The 12628-nt window shown below is 47.3% G+C and overlaps 1 protein-coding gene across 6 annotated transcripts in view; it reads left to right on the top strand.

Moving 5' to 3' along the window:
* Nucleotides 1–9841, top strand: part of tcf3b (transcription factor 3b) — a 47833-nt gene extending 37992 nt beyond the window's left edge. For 3 of the 6 annotated variants that reach the window (XM_061238450.1, XM_061238445.1, XM_061238446.1), the window contains 9 exons: nt 545–603; nt 1060–1138; nt 1698–1771; nt 2024–2224; nt 3384–3495; nt 3880–4090; nt 4343–4593; nt 5132–5284; nt 5997–9841. In XM_061238450.1, coding sequence (XP_061094434.1) covers nt 545–603; nt 1060–1138; nt 1698–1771; nt 2024–2224; nt 3384–3495; nt 3880–4090; nt 4343–4593; nt 5132–5277 — 1133 coding nt within the window. In that variant the 3' untranslated portion in view covers nt 5278–5284; nt 5997–9841. The remainder of the gene's footprint in view (nt 1–544; nt 604–1059; nt 1139–1697; nt 1772–2023; nt 2225–3383; nt 3496–3879; nt 4091–4342; nt 4594–5131; nt 5285–5996) is intronic. The other 3 variants (XM_061238449.1, XM_061238448.1, XM_061238447.1) reach the window with 3 other exon arrangements.
* Nucleotides 9842–12628: the final 2787 nt, after the last annotated feature.

Here is a 12628-nt window from a genome sequence, read left to right as displayed (position 1 = left end):
GTTTTGCCTGTTAACCGACGGAAATTATGCACATGGCACCCAAGTACCTCTGTGGCTCATGGTTCTTGTAGTTTTTAATGCGGTGCTGTCGTAACCTGAGCAACACCTTTGGCTAGTCTTCTGAGCCTTCGCTACTGTTCAGCGCTATGGCAATGTCACGTGCATCTGAGGTAGTTGGAGGGGTTATTTAGCCAACCGTTCGATATCTTACCTGACCAGTGAGTGACAAGTTAATTTCCATGGTGATGAACTGCATAATGACAAAATACTCAAATGTCAAAAACAGAGAAGAATTGAATTCAGAAGACTGAGAACGAGCAAGCTTAGTGCTTTTCATAAGGATCATTACGATTATTTTTACTAGGAGAATAATTGTATAGTATTATACCATATCTTTGTCTTTAGCATTTTATTAGCGCCAAAAATACTGAGTGAGCTGTGGGCATGGGCAGTTTGAACTGGCGTGGTTCCCTGAAGGTGCATTCAGACGTGTGTGAATCTGAAAGGCGAGAGCTGGGTTTTTAAACTCCTTTTCCTCCCACAGCAAACCGAGGCACCACGGCGGGAAGCTCAGGAGACGAGATCGGAAAGGCGTTAGCGTCGGTGAGTTTACTCCGCGCTGTCCGCGGGAGGGTGTGAAAATGAACCTGGGCCTTGCCTGGCTGAAGCTTCTCTGCTCCTCAGTGCCTGGGTATTCCTCATCTGTATCCTGCCCTCAGCCATGATGAGCTGAAAAGGGAAAAGGGAAAACTGACCTGAGATTAGCTTAGCCTACTCAGAAAACTGACCTGAGATTAGTTTAGCCTACTCAGAAAACTGACCTGAGATTAGCTAGCCTACTCAGAAAACTGACCTGAGATTAGCTAGCCTACCCTCCGCCATTATGAGCTGAAAACATTCCTGCAGTGTTGCTGCCATGTAGTGGCAGTGTTATAACATTGGCCTGACGTTCCAGTAGTGTTGTGGGGACATTTTGTGTTAGCAGGACATGGGCCTTGGTGTGTGTGTGTATGTATGCGTGTGTTCCCTGTGTGCTAACTGTCCTCCTTCCTGCTGCAGATCTACCCATCGGACCACAACAGCAACAACTTCCCCTCTACCCCCTCCACTCCCGTGGGTTCCCCTCAGGGCATTGCAGGTACGAGGGGGGGGGTCAGTCCCGCTCCAAGGGCGAGGTTTCGTCATGGGTCTAGTGTCAGGCATCGCGACTCTGTCCAGAGTCACTGCTGAATGCTGAGAGGAGCTTTCGCCAATTCAGTGATGCTGTAGAGTCGCGATGTGAGCTTATTGTGGGCCTGCAGCACCACCTACTGTTCTGAGAGAAGAATTGCTGAAGTGTCTTTGTGATGCATCAATGTCCTATGTTGATTGTATGCTGTTACCACATATTCCGCCTGTATTCCTTGATTTGTAACTGTAGCAGCTCTCAATTTAAATATTTTTTTTATTTAGCGAGTTATTGAATAGATGCAATTCAACTTACTTGAAATCATGATCTCTAATTCTTGGGAGTGTTCAGATTATTATAATTTTTTTTCAAATAAACATTTGGTGGCCAACGTGGAGCTGAGCTTGTCACTCCTCACCGCGGTTTAGAATGGCCAACCGTAGCCGTGTTCACGAGTGTTCACGTGCGATGGGGGAGAGTGTAGTCCTGGCGTGCTGTCCTGACGACGCTCTCTGTTTCTCCCCTGCAGCTGCGTCCCAGTGGCCGCGGTCGTCTGGTCCTGCCAGCCTCTCCCCCAGCTATGAGGGGGGGCTGCACGCGCTGGTAAGCAGGGCGGGGCTTTGGGTTTGGGACGCTGTTAGCCACTGTTAGCCATCCCTTCAGTGTTTCCCTTTGTTTAATTGCCCTTATTTTAACTAGACCATGCAATGTTGCCCACTGCCTTATTTGTCTGTCTGTTTATGTCTGTTTCTGGCTGCGTCGGTGTCTGTCTCTGTGCTTGTCCCTTTCTGTGTCTGCATTGTCCTGTGCGTGTCTGTCTGTGTCTGTGCTCACGCTGGCTCATGCCTTCTGCAGCAGAACAAGATGGAGGACCGTCTGGAGGAAGCCATCCACGTGCTGCGCAGCCACGCGGTTGGCCAGGGCCCCGGGATCGGCGGGGCTCACTCGGACATGCACAGCCTGCTGACCGCCGCGTCCTCCGTGCACGGCCTGGGGGGGCTGGCGCAAGCCTTCACCAACGCGGGGCTCGCCCTGAGCAACCGCCACCCCGCCATGGTGAGACCGGGAGCCGCCATTTTGGCTCTGGTGCCAGCTTTCAGCATTCACCATTCAGAGCGGTGTCAGGAGCCGCCATTTCGGCTCTACTGCCAGCTTTCAGCATTCACCATTCAGAGATGTGTCAGGAGCCGCCATTTCGGCTCTACTGCCAGCTTTCAGCATTCACCATTCAGAGATGTCTTAGGAGCCGCCATTTTGGCTCTACTGCCAGCTTTCAGCATTCACCATTCAGAGATGTGTTAGGAGCCACCATTTTGGCTCTGCTGCCAGAGTAGCGCTAGGTTTCAGCATTGTTTGCAGAGCTGGGTCAAATACTTCATTGTTTTGGATTAAAATACTTGTCTATGCTTTACTGAGATTGTCTGATGTATTGGAACCTATGAAATGCTCTCAAAAGGTGCATACCCGCCTTCTGGTCTTCTTAGTTGGCTCGGTTGCACCAGGCAAGATCAATCGAGCACAGAAAAGTATTTGAATCCAAAAACGATTATGTATTTGACACAGGTCTGTCACACCTTCAGTTTGAACAGTGGTGACCAACCATGTTTGTGGAGATCATACCATCTTGTAGGTTTTCATTCCAACCGTATTTTGGTACTGTTGTCTACTAATTAGCAGCTGAATAAGACTTCTAGCTGTTGAGTGAAGTGTGCTACGTTAAGGATGGAGTGAACCTACAGGATGGTAGATCTGCAGAAACAGGGTTGGTCACCACAAGTTGGAACTCCTCAGAGTTCTGAGTGATTTTAAAGTTCAGACTCAAACTCAGGTCTGCAGTGTTGGCTGGTTTGTGGTGTGATCCAGCTCTTAAGTGATTCATTTCTGTCTGAGAGGCGAGAGAGTCATCGTGCCTTGTTTCCAGGGTCTAAATTGGAAATTGATTGAAAGGAGAACACACAAACAGGGACGCGCATATGTACATACACACACACACACACATGCACACCAATTACATTACTCATTTAGCTGACACTTTTATCCATTGACTTACAGCTGATTAGACTAAGCAGGGTCCAATCCCCCCCCCCTGGAACCATGTGGGCTGAGAGCCTTGCTCACACACAAGACAGACAGACACACCTGAAGCTGTGGCCCTCCGGGGCTGTCGTGTGAGACCCCCCCGTTTTAAACGCTCTGTCCCCCCCTGTTCCTCCAGATGGGCAGTCACCACGAGGACTCGGCGGGTCTCCCCGCCAACAGTGCGCTGGGGCACGGCCACCACGCCTCTGTCCCACCCCCGGCCAGCGGCCAGCCCGAGGGCTTCACCAGTGAGTACCGCCCAAACCCGCTTCACCACCGTACACCTGGAGGAAGCGCCTCCGCTCTGTTACTCCTGTTCATCGGTCCGCAGAATGATGCCCTGGCATTATTATTCTGCCTATTTTCAGTCTGGAGGTGGATGGCATGACACTAAATGAGTACTCTTCGAGATGTACATTAAAGGCCTTGAGGCCCTAGTGGTGCTGGTACAGTGGCGAACAGTTGCCATTGAGTCTGTCGAGTCGAGTCCATCGAGTTGGCCCTAGTGTTCCTGGCGCAGTGGTGAGTTGGCCCTAGAGGTCCTGTGTGTGGTGAAAGTGGCCCCGTGTAGGAGGGGCCGTGTGGCTGACCCCCCCCCCCCCCCCCCCTCCTGTGTCTCTCCTCCCCCCCAGGCCTGGCTACAGGACCCCGCTCCACACACTCCAGCAGCTCCGACATCAAGCGGGAGGACAAGGAGGACGAGGAGAACTCCAACGCCGACAAGTCCGAGGACGAGAAGAAGGACTCCAAAGCGTCCCGCACCCGATCAAGGTGTCTGCCACCCACCTCCCCTCACCTGGCAGCTAGCTGGCTGGTGCCTTGCATGGCAGCCATTCTCCAGGGGTGTGTGTGTGCGGCTTTAACCGTGAAGCGCTTTGGATAACAGCGCTATATAAATGTAGTCCATTTACCGTTGCACCTACACCGTAGACCCCTGTGTATTGTGTAGACTGACTGTGATTGATTTGAAATGAAATTTCGCGCATTAAAAATACAAAATCGCCGTTGTGCTGTCGGCACACGCGCGTCTCCTGCGGCTTGTCGGGAGATGTTGAGGGTTTGATTCCTGCCGGTTTTTTTCCCGCTTGCTACAAGCAGTCAAGACGACGAAGAGGAGGAGGAGGACGACGAGGACCTCCCGCCGGAGGTGAAGATCGAGCGGGAGAAGGAGCGGAGGGTGGCCAACAACGCGCGCGAGAGGCTGCGGGTTCGAGACATCAACGAGGCCTTCAAGGAGCTGGGCCGCATGTGTCAGCTGCACCTGAGCAACGACAAGCCCCAGACCAAACTGCTCATACTGCACCAGGCCGTCAACGTCATACTCAACCTGGAGCAGCAAGTGCGCGGTGAGTGTCTGTGTGTCTGTGTGTCTGTGTGTCTGTGTGTCTGTGTGTGTGTGTGTGTGTGTGTGTGTGTGTGTGTGTGTGTGGGTGTCTGTGTGTGTGTGTGTGTGAGCGCGCGCGGTGTGTGTGTGTGCGTAGGGGTGTGTGTGTGTGTGTGTGTGTGCGTAGGGGTGTGTGTGTGTAGGTGTCTGTGTGTGTGTGTGTGTGTGTGTGAGCGCGCGGTGTGTGTGTGAGCACTCTGTGAGTTTGTGAGGGCACTCAGTTTGTGTGTGTGAGTGTGTCCTTCTGTCTGACTGGCGTTGTCTGTTTATCTGACTGGATCTATCGGTCTGTATGTGTACCCCACTGTTCATGTGCATACGTGGGTGTTTAGTGCGTGAGTGCGTGAGTGCGTGTGCGCATGTTTGTATGCGCTTGCGTGTTTGTGGTCATAAAAGCAGGACCCACATGCATACGACTGTGAGCTGAATATCATTACTGCTCAGTCGGAGTAGGCCAGCGAGCTGCTGTGGACTTACGTCTGCTCTCCCCCTCTCCCCAGAGCGGAACCTGAACCCCAAGGCCGCCTGTCTGAAGCGCCGGGAGGAGGAGAAGGTGTCCGGCGTGGTGGGGGACCCCCAGATGCAGCTATCGGGGGGACACCCAGGCCACGGAGGGGACGGCCATAACCCCGTCAGCCATATGTAACACCTGGGTGAGCTCATACACCCACACACACACACACACACACACACACACACACACACACAGACACACACACACACAGACACCTACACACACACACACACACCTACACACCTCTATACACACACACACACACACACCTACACACACACACATACACCCCTACGCACACACACACACACACACCTACACACCTCTATACACACACACACACACACACCTACACACACACACACACACACACACACCACTACACACACACACACACACACACACACACACACACACACACATACACACACATACACCCACATACACCCACACACACCTACACACACCTACACACACACATACACCTACACATACACCTACACACACACACACACATACACCCCTACACACACACACATACACCTACACACACACACACACACACACACACACACCCACACACACACCCCTACACACACACACCTACACATACACCTACACCCCTACACACACACACACACACCTACACACACATACAACCGCGTTAACCATAAGTAACACCTGGGTGAGCTCATACACACACGCCTACATGTACTTGAGCAGTGTTACCGGTTATTTTCCTATATTTTACACCGTTACAATCACGGACATGGCTAGAGCTGCTTTTGGTTTCAGCATGATTCATTTAATACTTCATTTAATAATAGAATTTCTTCTGTCTCTCTCTGCAGATCCTGTGGAGTTTCCTGGGCTCTTGGAAGATGTGGCCTTATATTTTTCTTCCATCATTCTTCTCAGTGTGTGTGTGCGTGCGTGTGTGTGGGCCCGTGTGTGTGTGTGTATGTGTGAGCGTGTGTACGTACACACGCAGTTTGTGTACGAACGAGTAAATGCAGACGCACGTTCACACACCGCACACACGCGCACACTGCCAAAACTGACACAGCCAACAGGCCGCACTCTCGACCATGACTACCAGCGCAAATGTGAAGACTTTGTTTTCCTTTTTTATATACTCGCGTACGTGGCTCTCTAATCTTACAGAGCGCGGACGAGTCCTGCAGCGATCGGACACTTTTACACTGCCGAAGGAAGAGAACCTAACAGAAAAAACCACAAAATTCAATGAAAAGGATTTGTGCCTAATTGTTACATGTTTTATATGAGACATTTAAACAAATTGCTTACATGTTTGGAACAAAATGTGTTTGGGAATGCTCATATGAGTCTTTTTTTTTCCTTTTACTTTTTGGTAGTGTCATTCCCAGGTGATAATGGTACAGTCTTATACGCAGCACAGAAACATTATCAGTGGCCAGGCAAGGTTCTGAACAGGATTCACCAACCCCAGTGTTTTGGGGGGGGGGGGCCTTCTCCCCCCCTCCTCCCCTCCTCCCCTCCTGCTCTTCATCAAAAACAAAGGGAAGGGGACACTCGTCTGCCTGGACATCTTATTTTCAGCATTGCTGAAGCAGATTCTGTTTCTTTTGAAAAGTTGTTCTTCCACTCCACAGATGGGAATATGTGGAGAGACTACAGTATTGTGCCCCCCTCCAATCACACACACACACACACACACACACACACACAAACACACACACAGGCGTACACACACAGAATCATCAAAGTGGGACACACTGCTCGAGACTGTCAGAGGCGACGCAGAGAAAAAAGCGCTGTTTTAAAGCGCTGCTTGTTTATGGGGTTCCGTTGACACTGTCCTTTCCCTGCTAAGGAGGCCGGAACGCTTGTGGCTTAAGGTGGAGGAGCTTCCATGGACGCCCACGGATCCGGTCGCCTTTCCGTCGGAGCGCCGCTCCTCCGGGGGAAGAGGCGGGGGGGGGAGGGTTCTCTTTTGGGGGTGCCGTGTGGGGCACCTTTTCTGTGCCGAATCCCCACGCCCTCACCCCCAGAGGGCCCCCCGTCCCGTGCGCCCTCCCAGGACAACGAAACGAAATCACGGGATTTGGAGGAGAGAGGAATTCTTTTTCTTTTGTTTCCTGCAGTTTCAAGGTTCCTCCGAGATTTGTTCTGAACTGTGCCCCCATGAAATGGCCAAATGGGAATCGCCTCTGCCTTGGTCCGCCCCCCTCGCCCCCCCCACAGAACATGCCAATTTTCCAGAGCCTTCCACAGCATCGCACGTCTGAATTATCCCGATCTCGCTCTGAGAGGAGTGCGACCCCTCTCCCACGGTGTGTGGGGAACGGCGTTCCCAGCCACTTTTCCGGCTGCGCCACGCCGGGAATCTCGTATTCACGCGTTCACACGTCCTCGCACCGAGACCAAGCCAGAGTTCCAGAGAGTCCGGTTCATGTATACATAAAAAGTAGGGATGTTATTTTATGTAAGATGAGCAAAAATTAAATATATATTTTTATTAGAATATCCATGTAGATTTTTAGATCTAAAAAAAAAAAAAAAAAAGAATGGTCAAACTAGTCTGGAGATTGAGTGTATTCGGAGGGAGGAAGCAGAGAAGTTGATGAAATGGCTCTTGATACATTTTCAAACTGCCACTTAATTGGACAGTGATTTTTTTGAAGAAAACGGAAGAAAAATAATTCTGTTATGGATATGAGCTGACATTTACAGCGGATGTGAGATTTCGGGAAGGACAGATGGGCTGGCCTAGTCTTTTAGGCGTAGGATTCAGGTTCAAGTCCAGCCACCTGTTTCTGATTTACCTGCCAGTTGTAAAATACAGTGTAAAGTACTTCTAGTTTTCAAATGGACTTTGACACTCACTGGTTGAAGTTGAACTGTCTTTAAAGACAGCCCTGGACAAATGTGGTGTGGCGGTTCAGTGAGCCGCCTCTCACGCAGATAACAGAACATTTTTTGCATTGCGACGAAGTGGAAATTTCTCTTATTTGGGTCCCCAGATTGTAATTTCCTTTAAAAGGGAAGGGGTGATGTCATAATCCATAATGGAACGGTCTCATTTTCCAAGATATGTGTGTGCTTAATTAAAGAGAGTGCTGTACTTGCATCTAATGGCAATACGTTTGCCATGTGGCTTTGAGTGACCGATACGGCGTAACCAAGGTGAGACTGGAAAATTCTCCCAATGGCAATTATGCAACTGTTCGAATGTACAGTTCAAAGGTCAAAGGAACACTCTCCTTGTCAGGGCTCTCAGTGGTCATTCTATTGATTTCAGTTCACTGTCGTAAGAGCTAATCTGTCATCCCCCCCCCCCCCCCCCCGCCCCCCCCCTCCTCGGTGTAGCTAATGGCATATCTTACTGCAAGCTACTGTGTCCTGAGGCATTGTGGGTAATAAGGGAGAGGCTGAACAAAAAGGATGTATTGATACAACAGTGTTCATTCCTTGTGGTAATTTCTTGCCCGGTCTGGATGTCTGGCAGGACGTGGTCACCACAGGAGGAAATGTGTGTTTTCGTTCGTCGGTGGTGATTATCGTTGGGAGAGCTCTCAAAAGTGTGCAAGTTGGTTTATATATATATATTTTTTGTTGGAAAAGAAAAAAAAAAAATCAATCATGTGGCCTTTTCATTCTCAAGACTTCAAATGTCATGTTGGGAAAGTGATACCGTATCAGTGCCTGAACATTTTTTCAGTTAAATCTTTATTTCAGGTGTTTTTTTAAAAAGCATAATGTCATATATTGCTGAGATGTGCGGTACACCCAGTGTGTTTTCTTTTTATTTAATGTGGCTTAATAAAAGGAAAAATATGGAATTGGGGGAATTGGATTTTTTATTTTTTTTTCTGTCCATCTATTGTAATGGAACATACAAAGTTTTTTGGGGGAAAAAAAAAAGAGCAAAATGTTACTTGTTTTGTAGATCTTTGTTTTTTTTGTTTTGTTTTTTTAATTAAACTGGATTCGACCATTTCTCCTGCCCACTGCTTTGGGTAGTGACTGGAGTACATTTGTCAAGTCCTTGTTTTATGTTAGTTTTCTCCCCCCTGCGTGTTTGATAGCCGCTCGACTGGTGTTCGAAAGCTGGTCAGCGCCGCTTGCCACACAGCTGGGTTCGAAGAGACGCCCGTTTCTGTGCACAGTCTCGTGTTCTGGCGGCCACCGCTCCGTGCCCACGGCTTCGAGACGCGCATTTTACTAAAAACCTAAAAAGTATTCCTCCTTCAGGATTTAGCTACATTGTAATGGTCGACGCCCCCCCCCAGCTCCTGGTTTTGGCCCACGTACAGATTTCGACACGCATCTTCTAGATTTAGTTATTCGTGAACTGAAAACGGTGCCCTTGATATTATTGCGGATTTGTAAGTGCGTAAGGTGGGATGTGGGCCACAGGCCTTGCCCTCCCCCATTACACGCACTGTTACAGAACCTGGCGTCTCGGTCATTGGGGACACAAACCAGTCTGCTGTTGAGTTCTTAGAGTGCCTCCAGTCCCAGTCTTTTTTTATTTTATATATAAAGTAGCTATTGAGAACTGTCCTGTATATAACCGTAATGTAGCAATAAATGTGCCATTTTTAATAACAGAATTATACCTTTTTTCAATGTCTGTCTTTTGAAACTTGTATACTTTAAAAAAAAAAATAAAGGAAAACATTGTAATAAAGGTTTTACCATAACCTGAAAAGCAGCTGTCCTCTTTTTAATGACCTGTAAGTGATAAATGCTCCAGATGGTGAGTTGGGTTAATGGCGTGTCTGCAGGCGTTCTGCTCTCAGTCGCTGTTCATTCGCTGTTCACACAAAAACCACCTTTTGAGTTGCAAATGTGAATCACACTTTTTTTTCAGCCATGTTGAAAGTTGTCAACAAAGTTCAAATGCAGTGTTGTTAAATGGCCTGAGGTTTGTCAGTCAGATTATGTAAGGGTAAGTATGCAATAGGTATTTGTCCCTAAATTATATCTCTGTTTATGTAGAGATAAGCTGGTCTACACTGCACCCTAAATAAGTGTCCAAAGGGACACACAGGTTATTTTTGTTAGCTGAGAAAATGCATTGTGAGCACTTTTATTCGGTATTTGTTAGACTTTTCTTTAGACTTATTTGTCTTCTGCTGCTGTAGCCAAACTACTTCAGTGTTTGTGGTGCCGTGTGTTCGGAGATGCTCTTCTGCATACCACTGTAGTAGTGCGTGGTTGAGTGACACTCACCTTCCTGTCAGCTTGAACCAGTCTGTCCATTCTCCTCTGACTTCTCTCATTAACCAGGTGTTTTCGCCCACGGAAATGCTGCTCGCTGGATGTTTTTTGTTTTCCCACACAGTTCTCTGTAAACCCTAGAGACTGTAGAGTGAAGATCCCAGGAGATCAGCAGTTTCTGAGATGCTCAAACCACTCTGTCTGGGACAAACAATCATTCCATGGTCAAAGTCATGTTGCGTTGTTACAACTTGGCTGACTTCAAAATCAGGCATTTTATGGGGTATAGTACTGCATTTGGAAAACTATTGGTGAATAAGGGTTTGTACACATCCCACCATGGAAACGTAGCCATTTTTATTTGTGCAGTTATATTTTGTATCTCCTTCCTATTAACTTTCTAATATTAATTTCTAATTATTTCTTATTTATGAAGTAGTAGGTCCTGTGATATCGTTTTACATGTATGCAGTGCTACTAAACCGATTTGAAATATTCCGAGTTAAGGATTAGGCCTAGGCGAGAGGAAGTGTTGTTTGACTAGGTGCGATTTCTGCACAAAACGCACCTAGAAGACGGGATTGTACTGCCCTGTAGTGGAGGTTTTTGAGATTGCAGTCAGTCTGTTAAAAAAATATATATATTTCTATACTCTCATAAAAATAAATAAAAATTGTGTTATTTTATTAAGTCTAAATCTTTAACACTGTCCCCGTCAATTTTATGTCATTTTGTCATAGAACCTGTTAAAGTCGTCTATTTCATTCAGGCGCTCCGGTCGACTTTGAGGGGTCCTAGCGCAGCCATCTATGGTCTCGCGCATGAAACAAGACAACAGAAGAAGGTCAGATTCGAAAATGCCTAACAGAATAGTGCAGTTGGTTGGACCCAAATATGTTTCCATTTTGAGGACGTGGTGAGTTACATTGAATACTGTGGATACATAGTGTTTGCACATTTTAAACGTGCGCTAAAATCACGAGTTTGTCGTTCTTCTCTGTACAAGTGAGAAACGAATGTCCTTTTCCCAAGTCAATGTCGCCGAGTGTGAATGGATAGCTATTGTTGGCTAACATTAGCTGGCTAGCTGGTAATATTTTAGATATAATTCTTGCAAAGTAACTCTAGAGCAGCGAATGTGTACTGCGTTTTCTTTTTAAGTCCACCATGTTTGGCCCTCTGTGATGTTAATGTTGGCTAACGCTAGCTAAATTGGTTTGGTGAGTTGTCACACGCCCGTTTTTAAGCGTTGAGTTGAAAACCATATATCATCTACCTTATATCATCTACCCCATTCTTGTCCATGTATTCATTTCACAACGCAATGTTGTCGAAATTTAGGCGAAAAATCACGACGTAAATAACTAAAAACAGGCATCAGAACTGGTTAACGTTCGACCGTAGATAGGCCATAAATAACTTCGTGCAAAACCGATTAGATATCGTCAGTACATTAGTAACTTGTCTGACTCTTATCCACAGGGACTCCAATTCCCCTGGAGCAATGTGGGGTTTAATGGCCTTTCTCAAGGGCCCAACAACTGTACTGATCTTACTGTGGCTACACTGGGGCTTGAGCCACGAACCTTCCAAGTCCTAGTCATGCACCTTGACCACTAGGCTACAGGCTTCCCTGATTCGTTCTAGTACTAGATAAGAAAGATAATTTTTTTTTTTTTATCATTAATATAATCTAATTGAATATAATGCTCTTACCTATGATACAGAAACGGTTGCTTGTGCTAATAAAGTTGTAATTTCATTCAGTAAATGAATGTCGATCATACAGAACAGTAATGTGCTTAACTTTTATTCATGTTTGCACTTCATGTGAGGGTTTTTCTTGTCCCCTGTTTTTTTTTTTGTCAAGGGTGCCAACGTTGGCAGGCTGGGGGACAGTGTGCGGGGTGGCACTGGTCCACTTCACGGACTGGAGGCTGTTCCTGGACTATGTTCCCTACATCAATGGGAAGTTCAAAAATGATGACTAGATGCCCAGTACACCTGACTGTGGAATGGTAAGTGGATGCTGGCAAACTTGGAATTTTAACAATGGTTATAGATACATTTCCTTAAAGGTACAATAGGTAAGATTTGTGTGTTAAAACGTGACCATTTACAAGACCATTCCTATCATTGAAAAGGCTCACTGAAATGTTCAAGCTCATTGGCTGAAAATTTGTTATAATTGCCACAGCCACAGAACAGTTTCAACGTCAACGTCAGCGCATTCACAGAGAAGGGGGAGGGATAAACAGTGTTGTGGTTTAAGGGT

Source organism: Conger conger, chromosome 4, assembly GCF_963514075.1.
Source record: "Conger conger chromosome 4, fConCon1.1, whole genome shotgun sequence".
NCBI classification, from domain to species: domain Eukaryota; kingdom Metazoa; phylum Chordata; class Actinopteri; order Anguilliformes; family Congridae; genus Conger; species Conger conger.
Note: the sequence above shows the minus strand (reverse complement) of the source record. Positions and strands in the feature narration are given on the sequence as shown.